The sequence below is a fragment of the Colletotrichum aenigma genome, assembly GCF_013390185.1.
Source record: "Colletotrichum aenigma strain Cg56 chromosome Unknown KSG_Cg56_contig05, whole genome shotgun sequence".
NCBI lineage: Eukaryota > Fungi > Ascomycota > Sordariomycetes > Glomerellales > Glomerellaceae > Colletotrichum > Colletotrichum aenigma.
In genome coordinates this window covers 2695878-2721303 of record NW_023500911.1, presented here as the reverse complement: position 1 = coordinate 2721303, position 25426 = coordinate 2695878, and the positions used below count along the sequence as shown (strand labels likewise).

Sequence of the window (25426 nt, the reverse complement as noted above, 5' to 3'; positions counted from 1 at the left end):
GAGACCATCTCAGTAGTTGCCATTAGCCTCAGCGTTGCTGCTTTCTTCCTTGTGTGCTTGGTTTTCGTAATGTGGCGTTGCGTCATGTCCCCAAAGGCTCAAAAGACATATTTCCATCGAAACCGAGGACTTCCTGAGGAAAACATGCCCGGCGTCTAAGGAAGGCGTAGGTATCTCCAGGTGGGATAGTCGAGATGATACTATGCAAATAGTGATGGGAAATTGGTTCATCATAGACATACAGAGCGGAGAAGACACTCTTCATAGGGGCAGTGGGGAAAATGCAAAGCCTTGTTCGTCCTAATTAGAAACGAGTGGCCGTTCTCGCAAAATTAAGGCCTGGCATAGCGATGTGTTCTAGTAACAGTGTGAATCCTCCAAGCCACCATGCCGCAACTCCGAGTTTGCCATGCCAAAAAGACGACTCCAACAGAAAATCATCACCTAGCAAAGTGGTATATATCCGACTGCGGAAACAAAGAAAACGAGAAAATCACATGAGAGGCCGGTCCTCACGACCGTCCAACCAGCTAGAACAGTTGACGCAACGTTGGGCCTGGAACGAAATCAGTATTCCAGTCGGCGACTTTGAGCTATTTCGGCACATACTTTGATGCTGATACGCTTGCGGCAGTACTTGCACTTGACCGTAGGTCTGATGATCGGGTCTCGAGAAAAGAGTTGAAAGATGTGCGCCAGGCCATAGAGCGCGAAGCCGATGCAGAAGAACGATACCAGTTGGTTGAGAAAAGAGCTTTCGAAAACAGTCAGTAGTCACGCACAAGAGAACAGCACTCCCAGTGAAGCAACGTACCCGTAAGCCATAACGACTGCACCATCGTCCTTGGCGCGCTCAAGAGTCGTGTACTTGTTCTCGTGACTGTAGTTGGGACCACCCTTGAGAACGGCGAACTTCTCCTCAATATTGCGGTTCAGAGGGAAGATGATGGACATGGGCGGCATCAAGATGTTGTTCACGAAGTTGTTGACGAGTGCCGTGAACGAGGAGGCGATCCTTTGGGGAAAATGGTCAGTCGCGATTGCTACGCGAGATTCGATACAGTTCTCGAGTCGTGGTCTCCTGGATACAGGGTCTGGTGCATGTGTCGATCGACACACGAGTGGAACTTACATCAAGCCCAAGGCGATGCCGAGAATGTCACCCTGGGTGGCAAAGTCGAGGAAGCCCTCCCAAACCTTCCTCGCTTTCACCTGGCTTCGGTTGAGAAGCGGGATGAGCTGGTCGCCCTCCTCGTCACTGTCCTGGAGCTCCGGGTGGCTGTTGGTGGACGAGATGCGGTTGCTGAATGGGAGAGGCATCTTGAGGATTCTCCTGAGGGGGCGGTCCTTGAAAAGATGCAGCGGTTATCGCGAGGTCGGGAAGGCAAAGTTGGGCGCAAGGCGGAACTCTGTTGGGCACGAGAGGCTTGAAGTTGACGCTCGAGTTGGACTTCAGATGTAGTTGGGACGGCGGGGAAAGTCTGAAGTTCAGCTAAGGTTGGGCTTAGGCTGAGGGGGACAGTTGAGGTCGTGGCTGGGAAGGTGCTTTCCTGTTTAGGGAGGAATGACATACCCCACATTCCGGACTACTGCGGTAGTAAGTGGGTCTTCGGAGCCGGAGCCGGGATTCGGTTGCTGCGGCAGACGCAGGACGACAAGGTCGTCAGAAAATAGAGACAGTATGAGCTTTAGATAAGCAGAAGTCAGGGGCAACAAGTTGTATAGATACGACGAGGACGAAGACGACGATAGGTGCCAAAACGGTGCGGTCTATTACATGCACAGGCTAAAACGGCGAGAGACAACGGTTTTGAGGCAAACATGCCATTCAAAGTAATCTATTCTTTTTGCTACATTTCGATGTTCTGTTTCGAAATTGTTCGTTCTAAGGAATCATTTGTCGCATCAATGGTATCTTCTGAAATAATGAAAAGGATCGTGATGTCGGGGTGGCCGTTGTAGACCTGCTATCAGGCCAAACCTGACAAGCAGGGTGCAAAAAATCGCTTTCGTGTCGAATTATCGAATCTGAAGAAAAAGAGGCCCACAGGGTTTCGGTTGACTATTCTTCAACAAGGTTCACTCTTAGAAGCTGCCCTTGTTGTGGCGCTTCTCAGTGTACCCTCTCTTGGTTGATCGTCTCGCCACACAGCACTGAGTAACCCAGTAGACGGCAGAGACGGCCATGACTGCAAAGGCGACCCAGGAGATAATCATGAACTTCTGGCCGGCTTCTGCCGATAGACCAACGTCTTCGCCTACGTCGTTGAGCTGCTCCGCGCCCTTCTTGGCACCGATAGTTGTGACCAAACTGCCGGCAAACAGCACGATTGCCGCAAGAATGGCGAAGGTGAAGTTAGGTATCGTGACACGCTTGGCGGGACCAAGGAAGAAAGCAGCAAAAGAGCCAAGAATGGCGAGACCCGAGAAACCGATGCCTAGGACATAGAGAACGAAGATGGCGAGCAGAGCCTTATTGACTTTGTCCAAAGCATCCTCGATGGTATCGGGCCAATCGAGGTCAGCAAGGCTCAGACGCAGGGGGCCGACGGAAAGCTCTTGGTCCAGCATCTTGGTGAGGTTGACATTGGCTAGATGAGAGTCAGTGATGGAGCATAACGGAGCGGTACGACGTGGGACTCACGACCAGGCTTCGGCTGGGTGCAGGCAGAGACGTTGAGCCAGACGTTGGGAGCCGTGACGTTGGGCGCAAAGTCGCCCTGGCACACGTCCATCAGATGCAGGGAGTACCAGTGGGAGATTCCGAGCTCGTCGGCGAGACGATCCGCGATGTCGTTGCCGATGTCGTTGATAATGTCAGACGTCTTGTTGCGGACGATACCGACTAGCCTATCCCAGGTGCTTCCGTCGTCGCCGGATGAATCAGAGCTCACGTCCAGAACATTCTGACCGAGTCCGGATGTGTTGAGGCGGATCACGTCGTAATCCTCCATGAAGCCCTCCTTCTGGCCGGCAAAGAGGGCCAGGAAGGAGAGTACAAATGCCACTATGGACAGTACCAGCGGGACTATCGCGGTGAAATGCATGTTGCCGACAGAAGCGTTTGCTTCGTGTAAGACGAAAGAAAGGTGGTTGGATTGGGACGCTGTCGGTGGGCAGGTGGGAACACGGCCGGAATTGTGAGATACGGCCTGTCGACGGGTTGTCTAGTACGTGGTGATTTGGAGCTGGAAAGTGACAGTGACAAAGTCAAGGACTGTTGACTTCAGGGCAGCCAAAGCTACTGTCCTTATGAGGGAGGGTGCGACCTAAAAAGATGGGTGAATCACAGCAGGCCAGCCCCTCTGAGACCCCATCAAGACCAATGATGCAACCAAAGAGACCCTAACTTCCTGAGTGGGCGTCAAAGAATGCTGTGCCGTGACGATGGAGACGGGGGCCAGGAACAAGGCCGTTTGTCTCCATCGGCGTCACTTGACTGGCCCGGGGAAAACTCAAGGGCCTGGGCGGCAGTTGGATGGACCAAAAAGAGAACAGGCGAACATCATTTACGCAGTAGGCTGTTTGTACCTTGTGAGTGTTGCTTTGGTGGGTGGAACAGCGCAGCAAGTCCTGTCGGGCCTGACGTGGCCAAGATTTTAGTCATGCGAGAAGGGTTGGTGTTGGCTTGTTGTTGTTGCGCAGGTAGGTTGGTCGGGTCGGTGGGCGAAGATGTCGAAGTTTGCGTCATCGGGGCCCATCTCTCGTGTCTCTCCAGCCATTCTTTCCCGGCTGGTGGCGCTAGTGTTGTCCGTGGGCACACGGGGACCCACATAAACCGGTCTAGCCCGTTCATCGGATGACGCCCGGGGAAACCTGTTTGGACGAGACAGGGATGTGGCGTCAGGTTTTGGGCAGTTCACAGCCACTGAGGACCCTGAAGGGACCTGCTTCTGAGGGTCTGAGGTTGCGTGAGGGTGTTTGGGCAGCGCTAAGCAGACCTCACAGCACGCCTATGTACCCAGCCGGATACATACTCTGAGCAGGGAATTCGCTACACGTCTAAGTATAGGTCCTCTGAATTGGCATTGGCCTAGAATCTCCCCAATCAATACCTGCCGTAGGTGATGAACGACCTTGCTTGGTTTCCAAAATGAGAAGAGGCTCGACTTTCTTAGACTGATCTGTTTATCCCAAGAACGGCAAACAAAAATAGAAACACCTGAAAAGCTTCTTTCTTTTCCGAGGGAGACTGTTGCGTTGTTCTCACAACAATCCTGCCGTCGGTATTCGGACGCGGCGCTCGATTTCGTGAATCTCTCTACGGATAGACATGCAGGATTCTCCGTGTCAGCAGTTTGATTGCTTTGCTTAACCACCTTCCTTTACCGGATAGTGTCTCAGGGGAAGGCTCCCTTGGATTGCTTGCTGGCAACCCGGGGCATTAAAAGGGCCAATCCCTCAGCCCCGACTTACTCGAATTTCCTCTTTTCCGTCAACTTTCTCATTGAAGCCTTTTCGCCCACCATGGACAACTCGACTTCAACCATGTGCTCCCCAGCCGCCGACGATTCTTTCGGCCCAATCATCCAGGACTGCCGCGACGGCTTCGACTTCACTCTTACTTTTGAACAATGCCTCTTCACTATTCTCCCTGCCTCACTGCTGCTTCTCGTCGCCCCTCTTCGTCTCTTCCAACTCGGGAAGCTTCCTCGCGCTGTCTCTGGAAACGTTCTTCGTCTATGCAAGATCGCCGCCATCGGCATCCTTGCCGTCTTGCAACTCACCCTGATCGCACTCTGGGTGACTCATCGCGACGAAGGGCGTTTGCGCACCGTGTCTATCGCGGCATCTTGCGTGTCTTTCGCCGCCAGTCTGGTGTTTGGTGGTCTCTCGTACATAGAACACTCGAAGAGCCTTAAGCCTTCGTCCATCTTGAATACATACATACTTGTCTCTCTGGTGCTGGATGGAGCGATCCTCCGCACCGTATGGCTGTCGCACTTAAGCGCTGTCATCAGCGCCGTCTTCACCGCCTCGTCTGCGTTGAAGACGGCCATCGTGATTCTCGAAGCCCAGGGGAAGACGAGGCATCTTGTCGATTCAGACGGTCGGTCGCTGAGCCCCGAGGAGACCAGTGGCATTTACAGCCGCGGTCTCTTCTGGTGGCTCACGCCGCTGCTGATGACTGGGTTCCGTCGTCTCCTGAAGCCGCTTGACTTGTTCACACTGGATGAGTCCATGTCGGCTGCGGTGCTGAGCGAGCGCTTCTGGAAGCATTGGAACGAGTCATCGCCGGCGTGGCATGGCACTACGAACGATTCACCTCGCCCGCACAGCTGTCAGCTCGTCTGGGCTTGCATCAAGACGCTGAAGTGGCAGTTATTGGCCGTCGTCCCTGTGAGGCTTTGTCTCCTGGGCTTCACCATATGCCAGCCTCTGGTCTTGAATCGTTTCCTTGACTTCCTGCAAGACCCTTCCGAGGATGTCAATCATGGCTATGGTCTTATTGGGGCATACGGCCTCGTTTACCTTGGCATCTCCATCACGTCAAGCTTCTACTGGCACAAAGCCTTTCGCTCCTTGACTATGCTCAGGGGCGTGTTGGTCGCCGCCGTCTACTCCAAGACGACGGAGCTCAGGAGTGCTTCCAGCGACGATTCCGCAGCCGTTACTCTTATGTCGACAGATGTAAGTCTCCCGACATCTTACCGTGTATCGCGAGTATTGACTTTCCCAAGGTTGACGCCATCATCCGCGCCTGGCGGGAGATACATGAGTTTTGGGCCAACATCGTCCAGTTCGCCCTTGCAACCTGGATCCTCAGCAATCACATCGGCTACGCAGCCGCGGGCCCCATCATTGTGTCGGTTTTTGCTTTAATAGTTACTTTCTTATTCGCTCCTGCAACACAAAAGTATCAAGTTGCGTGGATAGAAAAGGTGCAAAAACGCATCGGTATGCATCCTTCCATCCTGTTATAACTCAGACCACTCACGGAAATTCAGGGATTACTTCGGCAATGATGGGACACGTCAAGAGCATCAAGATGTCCGGCCTTACCCAGAAGCTCTCTCAAACGATTGCGGATCTCAGAATTTCGGAAATGAAGGCCGCCACTCCGTTCCGCGTGATTGCTGCAATCACGTCGGCCGTGGCTCAGATTCCCCTCATGATTTCCCCTGTGGTTGCTTTCGCAATGTATATGGCCATCATCTCCAAGTCTGGAGAGACGCTCGATGCAAACAAGCTGTTTGCTGCCCTCTCTCTGGTCATTCTGTTGGCAAGCCCCCTGTTCTTCATGTTTGAGACGGTCCTGGACTTGAGCGCGGCTCTTGGGTGTTTCCACCGCATTGAGAACTACCTATGCCAGCCGCCACGAAACGATTACCGCTCATTTCCATCAAGCCCCTCTATCAAATCGTCTCACAATGGGAATGGTAGCTCTTATGGGGCGAACATCGAAGTGCGAGTTAAAGACGTATCGTTTCGGTGGAAACAAGAGTCTGTCCCTGTTGTTTATGGACTCAGCTTCAGCGTCGGGGCCGGAGAGCTTGCCATGGTCGTGGGATCAGTGGCATCTGGCAAGACTACATTCTTGAAAGGTCTTCTCGGCGAGGTTCCTTACGTTGATGGACTCATTTCGTTGTCCAGCAGTAAGATCTCATGGTGCGAGCAAAGCCCGTGGCTAATCGTAAGTAAAGCCGTATCGCCCGTTGTCGGACAAGAGCTCACATCAAATAGAATGAGACGATTCGAAAGAACATTACCTGCTTCTCAGAATTCGATGAAAGCCTCTACCGACAAGTCTTGACAGCTTGCGATCTTGAAAAGGATCTTGCCATATTCCCGGAAGGCGATCGTACGCTCATCGGAAGCAAAGGTCTTGCTTTGAGTGGAGGCCAGAAGCAACGTATCGTAAGTCGTACCCAGCGATAGTGCTCAGCTGTTACTGACGTCGGTCAGGCGCTTGCAAGGGCAGTCTACTCCAGGCCCCGGATTGCACTCTTCGACGATGTCTTCAGTGGCCTTGACAATCACACAGCCAAGACAGTGTTCCGCAGACTTTTCAACCTGAAGGAAGGAATCCTGCGGGCTTGGGGAACTACAGTCGTTCTTGCAACACAATCAGGTGAGAGTTCGCCATCCAAGCATGAAGACATCCCACCTTTGTACGTAAGACTAACAAGAGACGTAGTCGGCTTTCTATCACAGGCAGACTTGATCATAGCACTTGGGGACGGGCAGGTGTTAGAGATGGGGACATTTGCAGAGTGCCTAGAGTCGGACGGTTACGTCAAAAGCCTTGCAACTCTCGAGGCCGGCAGCGGTGATGAGGTCACTTCAAGCGAACCTCCCATCGACACATCCAGTAATACGACCGGGAAAGAAACCGCCAAAACCGCTGCCGAAACGGAAGATAAGCGACGTCAGCTTGGAGACTGGAGCGTCTACAATTACTACTTTGGAAGTGTTGGCGCCATACTGGTGGCAGTTATGCTTCTCCTCCAGATGTCTTGGGCTTTCTTCTCGACTTTCCCGAGTAAGTATTGCAATCCCCATCCTAAACATAACATACTGACAATATCGTGAAAGCGGTCTGGCTCAAGTTTTGGACCGACCATAATGTCGACAATGCCGACTCGGACTCGGCGTACTACCTCGTTGTCTATGCTGCTTTGCAGGTCAGCGGCGTTTTTTGTTTCGCGATTCTCATCTGGTAAGTCCATGTACCGCACTCCTGGAGCCAAGACTTTGTAGTGAAACTCATATCTGCAGGTTTGTCCTTGTTCCAATCGCATCAAGGTCGGGCATCAACTTGCACCAGCGCCTTCTCAAGGCTGTCATGCAGTAGGTGATGTTCCCCCCAAGCAGCCAGATTCTGATGTCTGACAACATGAACAGTGCCCCACTGGCCCTCTTCACAAGTACTGACATCGGTTCCATTACAACTCGGTAAGTACCCGAAAGTCCCAAGGTCGGACTCCAAGACGCCTGATGTGTTTAGGTTCTCCCAAGATATCGGCCTAGTCGACCGCAATTTGCCCCTGGCCCTGGTTGTATCCCTCGCTAGTAGGTTCCTCACCCGTACTGGTTTCTACAGACCAGACTCTGAACGTTACAGGCTTCTTCACCTGCATAGGCAAGGCATTCCTGATTGCCTCCGCCTCTTGGTACATCGCCATCAGCTTCCCGGTCTTGATACTCGTCTTCTACTTCATCCAGAGGGCGTATCTCCGTACCTCCCGCCAGCTCCGCTTCTTGGATCTGGAGGAGAAAGCCCCGGTGTAGTAAGCCATCTTTGACTCCGGCCATACAAGATGAACCTTGGACGTTGACATCGATTCCTAACAGCACCCACTTCCTCGAGACGCTTTCTGGGCTCCCCACCATCCGCGCACACGCCACGACGACACCCTCCATAGCCCACTCCCACACCCTCATCGACCGCTCGCAACGCCCCTTTTACATCCTTCTTCTCACCCAGCAATGGCTGACCCTCGTGCTCGACCTAACCACAACCGCACTAGCCCTGCTCGTGGTCGGCCTCGCAGTCCGCCTCCGTGATACCGTCTCCGTAGGCCTGACGGGAGTCTCTCTAGTCCAGCTGATCGCCTTTACCGAGACCCTCAAGATGCTGATCCAGTTCTGGACGTCTCTGGAGACATCCATCGGTGCTGTCGCACGGATCAAGAACTTTGCCGACGATACTCCTGACGAGATCGAGGATGATTTGCTCAAAAGGCAGCTCCTCTGCTCTGAAGGCCGACAAGGAGTATCGGCGACGTTGCTTCCAGGATGGCCTGACAAAGGGTGCATTGAACTACGGGACATCTCGGCTTCATATGCGTCCAGCGCCAATAATTGTGACGAGAAATCAGTGCCCAAGGCCCTAGACGGTATCAGCATCTCTATTCGTGCGGGTGAGAAGATTGGCATCGTCGGACGCACTGGAAGTGGCAAATCCTCGCTCCTCCTCGCCTTACTCCGTCTCCTGCCTCTATCGTCGGGTTCAATCCACATTGATGGCCTGTCTCTGGACAGACTCCCTCTTCTGGAACTCAGATCGGCTCTGATCGCAATCACTCAGGACCAGTTCGTTCTCCCGGGAACAGTCCGCCAAAACATCGACCCGTTTGCCGCGGCCTCTGACGAGAGCATCACTTCCACACTGACACGTCTCGGTCTTTGGGATGCCATCCAGGAGAAAGGTGGCCTGGATGCAGAATTTGCCGAGGAGGCACTCAGTCACGGGCAGAGACAGCTCTTCTTCCTGGCGCGGGCTGTCTTGCGTCGCGAAGTAGGCAAAATCGTTCTCTTGGACGAAGCAACGAGCAGGTAAGGCCTCCGCCGTTACCACCCGATTCGTTGCAGACGTAGTTGAGCTTACATGGAATGCAGCGTCGATTCCCACACCGAGCGTATGGTCAAGGACCTTATTCGCGAGGAGTTCAAAGAACACACCGTCATCGCGATCGCGCATCGCCTAGAAACTGTTGCTGACTTTGACCGAGTCGTAGTTCTTGACAAGGGACATATCGTAGAAGTCGGTGAGCCGCAGTCCCTCCTGCTCGAGAAGGGTGGAAAGTTCAAGGAGCTGTGGGATGCGAGCAGGCAGAACCGGGTCTCTTGAGACTAGATCACGAAGCAGAGAGTCGTCGCAAAGATATGAATTGCCTTGCAGTAAAGCTTCTATTCAATTGTAATTTGTATGCTCTAAATCACAGTTTGCGCAAACGCCTCATCTATCTGGTCTCTTTTGACGGTGATGAACCGTCCCTTTCCACCTCTTTGCCCGACAATGTACCGTTCGATTGCCTTGCCCATCTCTGCCGCCTCCAAATACCTTTGGCCATCGGCTATAGGAGTATTTTCGCTTATCTCGTACCCATACTTCAATACGAGTGAAGAGACCTTGCTCCACGGCCCATTCCAGTCGACCTTATCACCATCTACATTAACCATGAGCGCCTTGAACCAAGCACCACAACCAGTGATATCTAGATGTTCCAATCCATACAGGCACTTGCTCAGCTTCCGCAGCATGATGACGGCCTCAGTCCAGTCATCGTCAAGGGTGTGAGAATACGCCCCGGTGCCCGCATACTGTGACGTGTGGCCCTCAGGCGATACAATCGTCGTGAACTTTGCCTTAGGCGTCAACGCCGGCTCGGGCCAGTAGGCCAGACTGAGATGCGTGAGGGTGGGTAGTTTCGCCGTGAGTGCGAGCAGCTGCTTCCACGACACACCGGGCCCATCGGCACCAGCTCCTGGAGTGACGGCCAGACAGAGATGCGTGATGTTGGGCAGAAGCTTCGGAGGAAGCGACGGTGCCTCCGCCGTGTCCCAAGAGTCATGTACCTCTTCCGGTGCCAGAGCCAGCTGCAGCGGGAAGAGCACGTCAGCCAGTTCCTTGACTGACATGGAACAGCCGATGGAGCCCGTGAGGTCGAGGAAGTAGATGTCGTTGTTCAGAGACACAAGGTCCTCGGGTTCCTGGGACAGCTGGGCCCCGTCCTCTTCGTCAATGGCGGGAGGTATCAGGATGTTGCGCAAGTCCGCAGCGGACAGACCGGCCTCGTACCACAAACCTACGTACCTGGCCAGAGAGGCCCGGACTCGGCTGGGAAGCGTGTGAAGGTAGTACCGATCATAATCCCTCTGGAGTTCCCAATTCAAAGCCATCCTGCGCAATAACAGGTCCGTCAAGCTGCCCTTGTCCGGCTCGTAGGAGCCCGGTAGGCCTTTGACGGCGCCGCGAACGGCGATGGCATGGGCGCTGTTGTAACGGGTGGCATTGCTGCAAGAACGGGAGAGCCAGCTGCGGGGAGGTGGCGGACCGGGAGGGACTCGTCTCCCTGTTGCGTCAAATCTCGGGACACGCCTGGGTGGCAGAGGAGGCGGTTCTGGGATATGGAGGATCTGTCGGATGGCAGGCGGGACGGTGGGCGTGGCTGCCAAGGATGCTGCGGTGGTACGACTTGAGGAGGCGTGGGAGGATCGGCGGAGATCGGCCAAGAGTTCGTTAACGCCCTTGCGTTGGCTTTCTGTTTCCCGTGGCTTTCGTGTCAGCTTTCTGGGTTGACACCGCCGATATAGTATAGGGGGAGGGAAAGGGGGATGAACGGTAGGTAGGAAACGTCACGTTCGGAGACGCGGTGGGGGGTGGGGGGAGCTGGGGGGGATGTGACGGGAGGTACTCACGGCCAGATGTCGAGGCTGAAGCTGAGGCGCCCAACGATGCGGGGGCCGTGGATTGCGGCTTCGAAAATAGGGATTGATGCCTTTTCTTAGGCATGCCCGAGGAAATCTCAGATACGAGAAAGCTGTGGCGGAAGCTCCCGTGAGGAAGCTGGAGGGAGAAGTCGAGATGCACCTCAATGGCAGACAAGAACTGAGGGCGGTGGGCGGGGGAGGGGTGCAGAATCGCAGCAAACAACCTCGGGCGAACGTTTGTCGCTATGTACTGCAGCAATTTGCGTCTGCCTGGACGAGAAGGGGGAAAAAGCGTCAGCGACAATGATGACCAATTTGCTCCCGCTGGATTGTTAGTCACAGCAGGTCAAAGCCCAGCCAAGCAGTCAGCTTCCGCAGCAATCGTCGGAGTCACACTTGATAGTGGAGTTGGTCAGAATCCTTAGTACGCACGCATGCACCTGCAGTACGTACTCCACAAAGTGCCTAAGGTAGGGCGATTCGGATTGTGGAGCTGATTGAAGGTGTGGCTTGACTTGGAGGATGGCCAGGAGGAACGTTACGGATACAACGTCATGTTCTTTGGAAGAAGGGGGGGGGGGGGAGGCGGCGGAAGAGGGCGTGCGTGCCTGCTCTTGGCATCCATGTTTGTCAGCGCCCGGAGTCGGCCCTGATTCGCTCAAAGCACATTCCATCGCAGTCAGTTTCCAGCATCAGCAAAGAGTGTTGAATGAGTCTTCGACAAACATGTGGTCCGTGCATCCCGGCCGGCCCGGACAATGAGGGCCGGATAATGAGGCCGGACCAGCCCACAGACCGAGACGCCTTTGACAGTGTGGAGCCCCGCTTTGGCGCCGGTCTTGCGGCGACCCACTTCGGACTGTTTGAACCTACGGTGCCTTAGTCCCGTAGCTACTCCCAACTTTGCCGGCCCGATTGCCATTTGCGTCCACTTGTTCCCAGCCCCATCCGAACGACATGCCCCGCCTTGCCGTCAAGGCGGCTTCTTAGAGTTTGAGACTACACATATTACCCATGTGCCACAAACCTTGGTGCGCTGTTTCAGCATCGTGAGGTGAGGGTGAGCAGTTGCCAATTCCTTGGACCCAAAATGTACCTACTCTATCCGGATCTGGAGAAGAAGTCCAGGCCCCATGCCGCTGAGGGACCATGGCGCATCGTCCTTGACTGTGATTGTCGACTTGACATCTTGGTAAAGCAGGGTTGGTGGAACCTGAAATTTGACAGGTAGCAGACCCATGCCCGATTCCATGTGGCAAGAACGTCGTGGAAAACGAAGCTTATTGATAGATGAGCGCTGTTTGGGTAACCCTCTTCTTGCAGAGTGTGGGGTCTGGAGTCGAAGCATTCGTGGCGCCACCCGCCCCGGACAATGTTGATCATCTGCCTGCTGGGCTTGTTGTACCTTTCTGATCTTCCGGTCTACCTGGAGATGAACTCACTCTGTCCGCGCCTGCAAAGGACTGGTTAAAATTGCCGTTATCGGTACCCTACTCGTGGCTTAGATGCGCGGGCGCCAGTGGCCTCTTCCGGTACCGACGCGTTGTCTTTTCAGCTGCTCTTGTCAGATGATGTCTCGAAGTAGTAGAGGGTCTCTCGGTGACCGGCTCGGAGTGGGCTGACATGAGCATCGGGTGCCCGCACCATTGGCCCTGCTGTCATTCGACCTTCTAGTAGATTCACTGGCTTTCCGTGAGTGCGAGTCATTGGCCCATCGAAGAGGCTTTGTTCGCTCAACTTTAACGAGGACTAGATTACTTCTGCAATCATTGAAGGCGCACAACAGCGACCATCCTGATGTCCTAGCAGTGATCGCCTGCCGTCTTCCAGAGAGGGCTGACGGACGATGGACCGATGGACTATCCATGAAGATCCTGTAAAACGTTGCATCCATAATAACCCATGGTTGAATCCCGACAGGCGGGCCTGAAACCGGTCTGGGAAACAACGTGCATGGAAGCCGCGCACGGTGTTCAGTACTGAGACGCTGAGGTGACGCTCAACTTTCTCTCCTTGTGCTCCCAATATGACAGGATAGTCTTGGTAATGCTCCGGGCCACAGGACTCTTGCGGTCCAGGCCTTGTCATGGTTCATCATGGGTCGATGGTTCAGGCGGGCGACAACTCACGAGTCTCGGTCCATGTTCATTTTGCGTCCTCCAGGAGGCTTTCTGAGGGGGACTCAAGAAGTCTTCCACAGCATGACCAGGGACTTGGTCGTGGAGACGAAACGTGGCTTTGTGGCGAGAAATTTGACTGATGGGAATTTTTACGTTTGACAGGTCAAGACTAATGGTCCCGATGTGGAAAGAGGAAGCGAACAAATCCGGAAATCTGTACCCTTACAATGACCAGATCCGACGTCTGAGCGGAGCTATAGCAACGTGGTGAATACCCTGCTCTTTCAGTGAGCCCATGATACACTTGTCGGCAGATGGCCGGTGTACACCATGATGATCCCAAGTAGATGGTTCATACGCAGGTCTTCATCTGCTCCGTGTAGCGATACAACTGGCTATGTGCGAGGCACCCCCTTTCCGCGTGGCCACATACGAGCAAGCAATCCACAGCTTTTGGACTGGAATAGTCTAGGCTTTGGCACCCGAAACCAGACGATACAGCTCTTCGAAAAGATGGCATCGGCACGAAAGCGTGACGTTCAGACCCTGATTATGCGTTGACAAGCACTGCTTGTCGAGATGACTGAATCGAACCTCTTTCTCGACCAAGTCCTGAAAAGCGTATCCGCGTTTTCGGCTAACGCCCTCCTTGTACCACCTCAACTTGGAGCTGTCGCGATAGGGGGCCTGTCGCCCCAAAGTCACCGAGGAAAACCCACGGTTAGTCGCGATCGCTGGCTCTTGAACCTGGCAGAGCTTCATCTCCAGAACCCAGCCGGGTACTCGAGGATTGAAAACAGACTGGTTGCTCTTTTTAGTTGGCGTTTCAGTGAAAGAAGGTTGATCTGGGGCAAAATTCGAAAGGAGCCGGCAGAGAGCGGGGGAGTGCAAAGGCTCATTTTTCGGAGGGCGAGCATCTGAAGACTCCGATCTCTTGACCGCTTCTTTGATGACTTTTGTGAGGCAACCAGCCCGTTGGGAAAGGCAACAATTCCATCCGCCACCCCTCCTACCGGGGGGTGGCTCATTGCAGGCCAAGGATCTAGACGCCCGCTTCGAAACTTCGAAACAGAGAAGACGCGGTGGGCCGCTGTCAACCTGTTGAAGCAGCTGAGATTCCCCTGAGATCCCCTTCCCGCCGGTAGCTAGGCCTTTAACCCAAGGTGCGTATTGAAACCCAATTTCTGGAGCTACACCGAGGATGGCTCAAGCGCCAAGAAGGCAGTTTTGGCAATTTCAGCATGTCTCACTTCCTCTCAGATCAGAAATTGTCAGATTGTGCAAGCACCAAGCAGATGACCCCGAGTTTGTGTTTAGGAGAATTCGAGTTCGAGTTCTTGACGAGTCTAAGGGGCCTCAATGAAGAGGCATCATATTCCTGAGAGCCAGACGGCAGCATTGCATGGCCAAGTAATGAACGGCCGGGTCTGCACGCAAGCCAATCCGCTTGGCTCAAGACTATGGCGGCGCCGGGGCGAGATGGCGACATGTGAACCCAACCGGTCAAAAGCTAACCCTTACAGTTAGCGATAAATTGCCGTCCGCAGAGATGGGGTGTAGACGACGAGCTTGCATCAAATAGCATTCAAAGAGACAACATGTCGCAAGCCGCGGTAGGGTACCAGAAAGGCCCTTGGGGGTACCTGGTGGTACATGGAGCGGGAACAAGAAACGTCGACTGAGGGCGGGACGATCAGTAGCCCCGAGTGCGCAGATGTTGAATACAGCCTCGGATGCAGAGGTCGAGCCCTGCATTGTAGGATGCGAGGAGAAAGTAGCTTGTGAGGGTTGGCGAGAGCAAAGGAGGTTATTTTGAGGCCTGCCTAGAGACAGAATGTGATCCAATACTCCACTCAAGAAGCCGGACGAAGTCGTTTTAGGCCATTGCAGAAAAGGGAAATGCCAAAGCGTTTTCGAAGGCGAATGCCGCGCTTGGTTAGTTTGTGGTTGTTTGCATCCTGGCGGAATTCTAGAAGACGTGTTTGTCTACTATGGCATTGTGTCTCGACAAAAGCCATGTTGAGAGCAAAGAAGAGTGCATCGAGGCATGCGCTCAACAGAGAGATTGAGAGACGGGGAAGAAAAGAGAAGAAGCACGGGCTGCAGTCGTTTCTGCGATGGTGATGCCCACACTCACTCGCACGCAAATGGGCAATGCAAAGCGACTGAGGGAGTGGCTTACACTTGGAAGCGACTGATGAGGGAGGGCCCATTGTCCCAAGGCCAAGGGAGAGTCACAGTCGGTGAGTGGTCAATGAGGGGTACATAGTGGACAGGCCAGGCCAGGGCAACAGCAAACGTCCGTGACATGAGAGCGAGAGATGCAGCGGGCCACGAGAGGCCGCTTGAAGAACTTCACCACCGTCCTTCTTCTCTACCTTACCTGGGAAGGCACAGTGCAAGGCAGGAAGGAACGGGCTGCTGGTGTGGAGTGGTGACGGGAGCTCTTGCCTGCCGGGAGCTGCACAGTTTACTAAGTACCTAATCCAATAGGTAGGTAGGTACCTTCCATTACCTTTCCCAGCTCAAGGAAGGAGGCAGGGTCGAGTGGAGGGCTGGAAGACAGTGTCAAACCCACCAACAGGGAACTGTACATCACAGTTCTGCAGCAAAATGCACTGTGCGCCCCGTAGAGGTGAGCCTACCTTCACCGTCCAATGACCGCCTCCCGTCTGTTTCCTACCTGGCAGTGCCACGGACTCCACTCCTACACCGTACCGTGCGAATCAAATGACATGAGGCGGGGTGGGTTGGCCCTCGCGCTTCTCTGGTCACCGACACCGAGACAGTGCAGAACTTCCTCCTCCATCCACCACGCAGCGGTTTTGACGACTTGTCTCGCCCAACATTCAGCCAACCAGCCAGCCAGCCAGCCCACCCCCCTGGCTCTCTTGTTTCCTCCTTTCTTTCAAGCCCACCCGAGCCTTACGCCCTGCTATATCCCCAGCAGCGAATGATCAGTCAACATCCTGGCTTCCGTCACCTTTCTGGCATGGCTACAGAGTACGGTACCCAGGCCTGCCACGCCGGTGGAGGGCTCCAAGGCACCACCACCGCGCCAGAGAACTTGCCTGGTGCGTGAAAGCACCAACGGCGGAGCGGAGCCTTGACGATAAATCTACCACACTGGGCTTCCGACACCTGTCATGCATCGCTACGCTAGACGCACGCGCAGACGCAGACGCAGACGCTGTCCAGCAAGCAAGAAGCAACAAGCAAGAAGCATACGTGGATTCCAATCTCCGTCACCTCACCGGTCTCGCCATATCCCTCCCCGCTGTGCCATCCCATCGTGATCAACAGCAGCCAACGGATTTCAACTTCTCTATCCCGCCGCGATCAAAAGAGAGAGAACCTTGCCGTATCATACCGACTCTTGGCCTTGGCTCCCGCATCGCAGATACGTACAGGCACCGAGGGCCCTTGCCTACGCGGAGGCTGCCTGCTTCGCAGCGATGCTACGCCGCCGGTACAGAGTACGTACATTGCCTATGGATTCCATACCGACATGGCGGGCAGGCCGGCTCAGGATTCAAACATTACCCCCAGAACAACGCACCCAGGCAGCCCTTTTGCATATTGCACCGCACCGCACCGCTCCAATCACCCCATCAAAATTCTGTGTCACCATTCTGCCCGCCCCCTGTTGTGGCCCCATGCAGTAGTGACTTGCTTTCTGCACGCCAGACCGTCGCCATCAGCATCCGCTCCTACATGCCATCACTCAGGCTTTCAGCTGCCTGAAGCGGTCTCCGCCTACAGCTGATGGAGAAAGGACCCTGGTGCTCGTGATACGTCACATCACACAAGATCTGATCTATGGACGCAGGCAGTGAAGAAACATGGGGAACCGGTACCCTTTACAGTTTCATCTGGCAGCCGGCCGCGAAAACCCGGCGACAGCGATGACGAGGGAGGAAAATAAGCTAACCTTCACACATCTGGGGGCGTGGTTTGATGTGCATATCGATGGCATATGGCCGGCCACAACAGAGAGATCATCAGCCTGCCTCCGTTTACGCCGTGCGTACCATTCGTCCAAACATCAGCAGCTACCTTGGACCCAGCCACGGACAGGTCACAGTCAGGTTCCAGCGGCCCGATCCGATAGTACTGGAGCATACTCGACGGTCTACCTGCCAACCCATGGCAACCACTCTTCCTGGGCTCCCTCGGGAAATGGTCCCACGCGTGGTGCATCAGCATGCTTTGCTGCAAGTTCTAGCTCTGGAGCTCGGCAAACAGCCCCCTCAGCTGTTCGATCTGCGATCTTATGCCCTGCTGAATTGGCAATCTCATCACCCCGACCCCGACGTCGCCGTCCATCCGACCAGTCCGATTGACTAAAAAGCTCCGAAATCAGACTTCTGAAACAATCAAGTTGACTTGATGCCTCAAGTATGGTGGCGCGCAGACGTAACAGCTGGCTAGATCATTCCGGACTAGTTGACGGGAACCTGCACAAACGACCAATCCAACTAACGCGTCCGTCTATATTGAGGCTGCATTACAGAACACGAGGTGTAGAAGTCAATCCTCAGGCCCTGAATCTGAGCTCTTCTGGCTCGAGATTGGCTGTTCATCGCCCTATCCAGAGGAGCCCGACTGTCTGGAAATGGAGGATTCCAGGTTTCTTTACCCTCCTCGGGTACGCTGTAATCTCATTGGGCCACCACGGAGAGGCACAGCTCAACAGGTTCTATTTCTGCGCCCTTGCTAGCTAATCCCACATTGGAAAACTCGCTATTTTTACAAACTTCGGAGGAGAACTTTTGAAGTCACGATGAGTTGGTGCGCAAAGAAGGAGTCCGGTACCTTCCCAGAAACACAGCATCCTGGGGCAAATGATCCGATGGCACCTTGTCAACCGGTTCAAGCGAAACCCAATTCCCCTCGCACGTGTCATGTGGCGAGCGTGTCTCGGCCGGCAGAGACACGCCTTCTTCACTGTTTGAGCTCCTAGACATGAGAGCTGGCTTGGGCCTCGTCGAACGTTATGTCAAGATAAACAAGCCACCGGGGCTGTTAGCTCGGCGCGGCAGCTTTAGGGCCGAAAGCTTCCTGGTGGATCTTCAACAATCCCATGATTGTCGCCAGACATGTTGTTTTGGCGTGGCTGTGGAAGCCGCGAGATTGCTTCCGTCATCCCCGTCAGCCCCGACCGCAGGTTCTCTGGCTGCATACAATGGTTCCGACTACACGAGGTCAAAGCTTCGTCATTCGCATTCACTAACATGACCTTCTTTGAGCCAATCCAACAACATCGACGCAGGGTGTTGGTCGAATCTGGACGTCATGCGGAACCTCGATCTCAGTGGCCGAGATAGTCCGCTAAACGCCCACGACCTGCTTTTACGCCTGCAACGTGCCGTTGATAGCCCACTTTCACGCCTGGGCAAATCCCTTCCCTATCAGAAGGGGTTGTTTGTGGCGTTTCATCCAACCCTTGACGGACGGGTAGCCGCAGATTTGCTGCATGGAAGGAGAGGTCAGCGAGGCTTGGAAGGCGCTCTTCCGTTCACAGCACAAGACCTCGACTTACCCGGATACACACCGACGCAGGTCAGTAGATCCTCCGCTCCTTGGCCTCAGAAGGAAGAGGCTTCCGAGGCCGAGATCCATCCGTTGTATCATCGACAAACCACGTAGACGCGGAAGAGCAATCCCATATTGTTGATAGGGACAGGCATAATGATGTCGACCATTATGTCGACCAGTCGATAGGCTGAATAGGGAGGTGTCATTCCACCCTGATTGCGTCCTCAGACACGGACGCAAAGGCTGGCTTGCTTGAATGACCCCGTGGCCTTGGGCCATTGAGAAGCTTGGCTAGCAAACTCACGTCGTACGGGGCCCTCACCCCCTGCCAGAATACCTCGTCTACGGCGGCTTTGGTTCTTTCCCGGTACTTTCACTCGACGGCTTGGCGATAGACAGCTTTCTGTTTTGCGCCATCAGTCTACACGCCCTGGAACCGTATTCCAGCAAAGAGACCACCAACACAAGGCGACGCACGTCTTTTCGAATAGGAGACTGGGGGTATTGGGAGCTCTCCACACAATTCAATGTCCCTTCACAGTTGTCTCAGAGTCTGCACAACCCATTTGCTCATGCGTGGGGACTGGCCCCCGCCCTGCCTTCCGACTTCGTCTTCCTTGCCTTCGACTCCATGGCCGCCGGCAGTGTGCTTGGAAAATTTAGCTATCTGCTCTTTCTCTTGGTCTGTGCGACATATGTCGAGCAGTAGGTCGCATGTTGAGCCTCCAATCCATCTTCGCTGGTTTTGTGCGATCTCGAGCCAGCCACATCTGGGGGCCTGGTATATAGACACCTGATTTCCAAGATCCTGCACTCTGTTGGTCTTTTCGCATCTTCTTGATCTGACCGTTCATTTCAAAATACCAAGCCTTTCCTCGGACGTCGAACCCATCAACGCAGGCATCGAAACTAGCTCGCCAAAGCTTCCTCGCATCAAGCACGCTACAACGACGAAGCTTACACATCCTCGCGCCATCACAGTTGAAGTCCTGTCAGCTTATATAGCAAATCCGTCAATTGACTGATTTGCGCAAAAGTCGAACGAGACTCAGAGCCCGTGAGTACAGATATTTCCTTGTTTTATACTTGGTTGATTCTCACTCATCCGTTTCCTGGATGACGAACGGCAATGAGATTTGCACCAGGGGGCGCTGGCTTAGACCCATATTGCCGGCTGCACCGCGCCAGGCCCCGACTCGTCTCTATTTGAGGGGTTTGTCGGCGCTCGGAGGGGATTTCTTCTGAGGCGCAGGCGTCGAATTGAACGGAGCAGGAGCTGAAGCTGACGGTCTCCAGGTAGCACAATTCGTTCTGCTCTTCTTCCTGCGAGTGAGTGAGCATCCATCCCATAATGTTTGATTCCTCGGGGGAAACGACCGAGTGGATCGCTGGTACTCGAACGAACGTCCAAGACAAAAGACGACGAGTGGAAGTATGCTGTATGGCGCAGAGTGGACGTCGAGTTAAGCTGGCTGGCTTGTCGATTTTACCGGCACATCTGCGTGGCTTACGCCGTACCCGTCAATGAATGGCGGTGTCCCTAACATGACCAATCCTGCCGGCTTACGGGGTCAAAAGAAACGACCAGTCTCCTTCCCGGCGAACATCAACCTCAGTTGCTGACAGCAGTTTCAAAATGTTCAGGTCGAGCAGGATAAAGGGCTACAGACAAACCCTTGGTATGACCGGAGCACTTTTGGAGAGTCAACCGGTGAGTGCTATGAAAACCCATTTCTCAGGCCAGAGAGGGGGAGAGGGGGAGGGGATAAGACATATTAAGACCAGATGGAGCAAGGCAGGATCTCGTGTCAAGTCGCAGGAAACGTCCGACAACCAACAGGAAGAGAGGGGCGTTCGGGTCTAGCGGGCAAAAGACGGACAAGGGTATTCTGGGAGAGCGTCAGCGTCACAGTTTGCTAACAACTGGGGGTTGGAAAAAAAGAGGATCGAGGAACTGGGGCGAGAAGACCGCTGCTCCAGCACCAGCACCAGTACCAGCACAGGTACGAGCGCAAGCATCAGCACCAGATCGCCGCCCATCTACTACGGCGCGACACCCCTCGTCGCCGGAGACGACCGTCGTATGAATCCTCAACAGCTGCCCAAGGTACCTTAGCTTTTATCTTTTTTTTCCCCTGTCGGATCTCATCCCGTTTCATTTTCAGTCCAGCCCAGTCCAATCCGATCCTTTTCTGTCCGTTCCCCTGCAATGCGACTTCGCGCTTCGTTTTTTCCCCTTTCCCGCCTTCCCCTACAATCTCTCGCATCTAGACGCTGTGTTGGACACACAACGGACGACGGCCCCTACCTTACAAGAGGAGTCGAGCGTACCGTCAGCACAACAACCATGGGCCGGCCGGCTTGATTAACCCAATCAATTTGTCCTCGGGGTTTGCTGGCCATTCGGCGGGGTTTCGCACTTGCACAACGCACACTTCAACATCGTACAACTCAGCACAGCAATCGTCGGGAGACAGCCTGCTTTTTGACAAGAAACGGAGAAGTCAGAAAGCAGAATCGACACGACTTGACGGGTGGCGGGCGAGCCAAAGGGCAGGCAAGGACTGTCACTGGGCCAAGCCGCGTGCCGACGGCGTGATCCTGTCCCGAGGGGCAGCCAGGCGAACGAGCGGGCCGAGTGTGAGGCTTTGCGAAAAAGAAAAGAAAAAGGTGCGTACGCGATTCGACGCTCATTGCTTTTTTTTTTTTGTTTCTCCCGCCTAGTGCACCTTCATCAGCGGCAGTTTTGATTTTGTTTGAATCTCAATCATTTCCCCTGATTTTCTATTCCACGGCCTCCGTCTGCAAGAAAACAGAAAAACGGACGGGAAGCACGAGGGCGCGCACACAAGAACCCCAGAGATGGATGCGCTTATCGAGGTCGGAAGCTCTCCTACTTTAGCCGGGTTTGGGACGATCAGTTCGACTCCCTGGACCTGGCGAGGTGCACAAGACAGGATGCTATGGCCCTTTTCATGCGGATCGGTACCACACCAGCGCCGTGCATCTGGCACCCAGGAGGCACTGCGATGCCTGGCAGCGCCTCTCGTCCTTGGGCGAGGTAATGGGATGTAGGCTGGGCGGTTGTGCAGGTGGGAGTGGGTGTGCGTGTGCCTCTCCTCCTCCTCCTCCTTCCCATGGCCATCTCTCTTGTGCGTTCGTGTGGTGTGTGTGTGTGTGCCCACCGCGCGACTTGCCTTTTCGACCCCATCGGCTAGCTCACACGGTCGTCTGCAAGCAATTGCAAGACAGCCAGCTAGTCAAGTACTTTGTGGTGCCTGGCGGTATCAGATCGTACTGCCTGTATCCCATGTTGCCTCCTCTCCTACTTCTCATCGGTCGGTCTCAACAAGACGAGGCCAGACCGGTCAAACACCCACCCCTCCGCTGCTGCTGCCACGAGCACCTCCCCTGCCCTCAAGACGTTTTGACTCCTGTTGCCTCTTCGTGGGAAGATGTCTCTCTTACGTGTCTCGAGCTAACTTATCACGACTGATGGTCTGCAGGCCACACTCACTTGCTCGTTAGTCTGTCTATCCTCGATGGATCACACCTGAAGCGCCCCTCACTGCTCAAGCACGGCTTCCTGAAGGTTGCAACAACACAGCGTCGAGATCGGATTGCGAGATCTTGTTCATTGTTTTAATTTCCGTTTCTCAGCAAGAATCATGGTCTAACAAGTCCCGCCCCGTAACTAGGAGTTTGAGCCGTCGACGGGGTATGACTACCTTGACATCCAGCCATCAGGCAATGACATGCGGTATGTGGCAGTTCCATTGGCTTTTTCCTCCCCTTCTTCTGGGGGACTCGTCAAAACAATGTCCCCCTCTCGATTCCTGTGCGCTGGTCAGGCTGCAGTGTGCTAGTCGGCTCTGGTTCCTTTTTAAATGTCCAGACATCTGCAGCCCCCGGCAACAAACTTGTCCCCCCCACCCCAGCAGTCATATTTTCACACACAAGTGTAGTCCCAGACTCTTGGCTCAGCCTCTCGGTTCTTGGTAGGGTCTCTGCTCAATCTGTCTAGCTGGGCAAGCCTCGAGCAAGAATTGCGTTGCAGAGACAAAAAGAAGGCCGCTCTCATTAGCGGCAAAGGAAAAAAAATCAAATCAAAGAAGTCCAGACACAGACACCAGAGGAAGAAAAACGCGAGAGAGATGAAGAGGCATGGGTAGCCGCCTTCTGGCGCCCAACGTGCCACTAGAAACCCACAGGCATTCCCGCCTATCGCCGCGAGATGGTGGTGTGTCCTCGCATTTCCCGATCCTGTATCCGCTGGCGGTTGTGCAACACGCTGCTGGCAGTACGACGAGCTGGGAGCTGGTCGCACTGACACTGTGTCTCGCATGCGGACGCAGTACAGCAGTTGTCGTGTCAGGCTTCCAACGCTCTGCTTTGCTTTACTTCCCTTTGCCTTGCACATTACTCTCTCCTTGGCGGGGGAAAAGACACTCGGGCTGACGGGAACATCAGATACGAACACAACGTCAATGCTCCTCTGTCGACGATCGAAGGCCCTCCACAGCAGCCGACGGCGCTCTTAAATCTGTTCAATCCACCTATAACCACCACCACTCCGTACTCCACTGACAGCGGCTTCTACCACACTGCTGCCTCTCACGTCTTTCCCAGCCTGGATGTCAGGCCGCGCCTGGGCTCAAAGTAGGTCGCACACCGTCCCCCCGAACCCCCGACAGCGCCGAATAGGATTGCGTCTATCCAGACAAGACGGACGGGCTCTATGCCCTCTAGCTCTAGCTCTAGACAAATCATGGCCAAACTCCCAGACTTACCTGACAGTAGCACCTCTTCGACGGGCATGCACCGCTCCACAGCATTACCCCATCCTGGCACACAAATCAGTGTGAGAGACCAGTATACTTCCGCGACACCATCTTTCAGGAGGGTCTCGGAACACCAACCCAGATCTCCATCTTACCCAACCGCTTTACGCCGCCATCCCATATCTCCAACTTCAAGCCCGATTGCCGGTTTCACCGCACCGACTGCCTTGAGGATGGATGCCGCTGGCCATTATCCTCCGTCCTCTTCCAGGACACCCATGAGCGTGCCTCCGCTCAGCCCCATCACGCCCTTGGGCATCCTCCAATATTCCGATGGAGGAGTCGTCAAGATCGACATACATGGTAACATCGACAAAGGCTTCTTCCAGTCCGACGGCGACTGGACTTGCTACAGAAGGAACTACTTCTCCTGTATTTGCTCCTTCAGTCTGACCCCCCACTATCCCGGCCAGCCGCTGCAATTCACTCTGTCCGGGTCCACGCAGCCTTACAACGTCATCGGCTTCGCAATGTCTATCTCGGCTGTCGTTGCAGAGAACGACTCCCACGTAATCGAACTGGTCCAGCACACGCCTAAGAGAGACAAGGGCCCAATCGCGAAGCCCGAGAAAGTGCGCCTTCATCCCAAGTACCCTCACCAAGCGCATCCCCTCGGGCTATACCCTCACGACACCAGCCTCGGAGGGCCATCCAGAATCGGCGGCGGCTTCGCAGACGGCGGAAGTTTCCCAGGTGCCCAGCAGGGGGGCGACTCATTCCAAACGGAGCACACCTTTGAGCGCATCCAGTTCAAGCAGGCGACTGCTAACAACGGGAAGAGGAGAGCTGCTCAACAGTATTACCATCTGCTGATTGAACTTTGGGCGGATGTAGGCCAGGGACCTGATAACCTCGTCAGGGTCGCGTACCGAAAGTCGGCCAAGATGATTGTGCGTGGTCGTTCACCAGGACACTATCAGGCCGAAAGGCGCGCCAGCACAAGCAGCGGGCCAGGTGGATCGGGCGGCAGCATATCCGGCTACCCGAACAACACAATTCTCGGATCGGAATACTCTGGAGGAGGGGCGGGAATGGCAAATTGCTACGGAGGAGGCTACGACACACGCGGTAGTCAGTACGGAGCACGCCACCATACCGAACTCGAACCTATGATCCCTCCCGAGGACGCCAAAGCCATCGATACAGCCAAGGAGTACCGTTACTACCCCGGTGCTATCTACGAGCCGCCCGAGTCGGCAGGAGGAGTGGAAATGTTCCAAAGCCACCAAAGTCGGCAGGATCACATGCCGCACCTGGCTTCGCAATACGATCCACTTCATGACAGGGTCAAGCGTGATCCCGAGAATGGAATGCTGCCAAGCATCTTCCAACCCGGACCACTCATGTCGAATCAACGCTGCGGTCCGTACGAGGGCAAACCTACATCAACAGGCTACTACCCGACAATGGTTCCCCAGTCTGGAGTCAACCTCACCAACATGACTTGAGCAAGCACTGGGTGAAAACCAGGCTCCACGAGGGTGGATCACGGACAACCAACATACAAATACACACACTGAAAGCAGCACGAAAAAATGGGTCGAACGAAGAATGATGGCAAAATGGTTGCTCTGCTCTTTTACATTCTTCTGGATTTTGTTCACTGGAGAAGTATTCGCAACAATTGGCATAAACTCGACGGCGAGAATCTTGGCGCATGGAAATAGTATAGGGATTTTATTTGGGACGACGCGATATCCGAACGAGAAAGGTTGCATGTTGGAAGACTCAGACAACCTAGTGAGGAAACAAGGGTTATGGCGAACCGGC

General features: G+C 54.5%; 7 protein-coding genes across 7 annotated transcripts; 3 read left to right on the top strand and 4 right to left on the bottom strand.

The window, feature by feature from the left end:
- Positions 1 to 493: 493 nt before the first annotated feature.
- Positions 494 to 1320, bottom strand: andL (Anditomin synthesis protein L; the record flags this gene model as incomplete). The annotated part of the gene is made up of 4 exons (XM_037323649.1): positions 494 to 556; positions 610 to 754; positions 815 to 1015; positions 1133 to 1320. 4 exons carry the CDS (start codon positions 1318 to 1320, stop codon positions 494 to 496), a joined length of 597 nt encoding a protein of 198 aa, XP_037177498.1.
- A 765-nt stretch (positions 1321 to 2085) lies between these two features.
- CGCA056_v008401 (uncharacterized protein) lies at positions 2086 to 3047 on the bottom strand (the record flags this gene model as incomplete). Its single annotated transcript, XM_037323648.1, has 2 exons — positions 2086 to 2591; positions 2645 to 3047. The coding sequence occupies 2 exons, from the start codon at positions 3045 to 3047 to the stop codon at positions 2086 to 2088; spliced, it is 909 nt and encodes a 302-aa protein (XP_037177500.1).
- A 1420-nt stretch (positions 3048 to 4467) lies between these two features.
- On the top strand, positions 4468 to 9574 carry atnG-10 (ABC transporter atnG; the record flags this gene model as incomplete). The annotated part of the gene is made up of 13 exons (XM_037323647.1): positions 4468 to 5631; positions 5682 to 5898; positions 5949 to 6634; positions 6685 to 6858; positions 6907 to 7072; positions 7139 to 7483; positions 7537 to 7660; positions 7720 to 7791; positions 7846 to 7896; positions 7949 to 8013; positions 8066 to 8231; positions 8296 to 9279; positions 9343 to 9574. 13 exons carry the CDS (start codon positions 4468 to 4470, stop codon positions 9572 to 9574), a joined length of 4446 nt encoding a protein of 1481 aa, XP_037177811.1.
- Positions 9575 to 9657: 83 nt separating this feature from the next.
- Positions 9658 to 14039, bottom strand: CGCA056_v008399 (uncharacterized protein; the record flags this gene model as incomplete). The annotated part of the gene is made up of 2 exons (XM_037323646.1): positions 9658 to 11001; positions 13872 to 14039. 2 exons carry the CDS (start codon positions 14037 to 14039, stop codon positions 9658 to 9660), a joined length of 1512 nt encoding a protein of 503 aa, XP_037178360.1.
- A 608-nt stretch (positions 14040 to 14647) lies between these two features.
- Positions 14648 to 15032, bottom strand: CGCA056_v008398 (uncharacterized protein; the record flags this gene model as incomplete). The annotated part of the gene is made up of 2 exons (XM_037323645.1): positions 14648 to 14794; positions 14961 to 15032. 2 exons carry the CDS (start codon positions 15030 to 15032, stop codon positions 14648 to 14650), a joined length of 219 nt encoding a protein of 72 aa, XP_037178361.1.
- Positions 15033 to 19446: 4414 nt separating this feature from the next.
- CGCA056_v008397 (uncharacterized protein) lies at positions 19447 to 20152 on the top strand (the record flags this gene model as incomplete). Its single annotated transcript, XM_037323644.1, has 3 exons — positions 19447 to 19478; positions 19684 to 19827; positions 20113 to 20152. 3 exons carry the CDS (start codon positions 19447 to 19449, stop codon positions 20150 to 20152), a joined length of 216 nt encoding a protein of 71 aa, XP_037178368.1.
- A 1973-nt stretch (positions 20153 to 22125) lies between these two features.
- vib-1-1 (Transcription factor vib-1) lies at positions 22126 to 25104 on the top strand (the record flags this gene model as incomplete). Its single annotated transcript, XM_037323643.1, has 5 exons — positions 22126 to 22153; positions 22322 to 22338; positions 22514 to 22575; positions 23286 to 23474; positions 23616 to 25104. 5 exons carry the CDS (start codon positions 22126 to 22128, stop codon positions 25102 to 25104), a joined length of 1785 nt encoding a protein of 594 aa, XP_037178369.1.
- Positions 25105 to 25426: the final 322 nt, after the last annotated feature.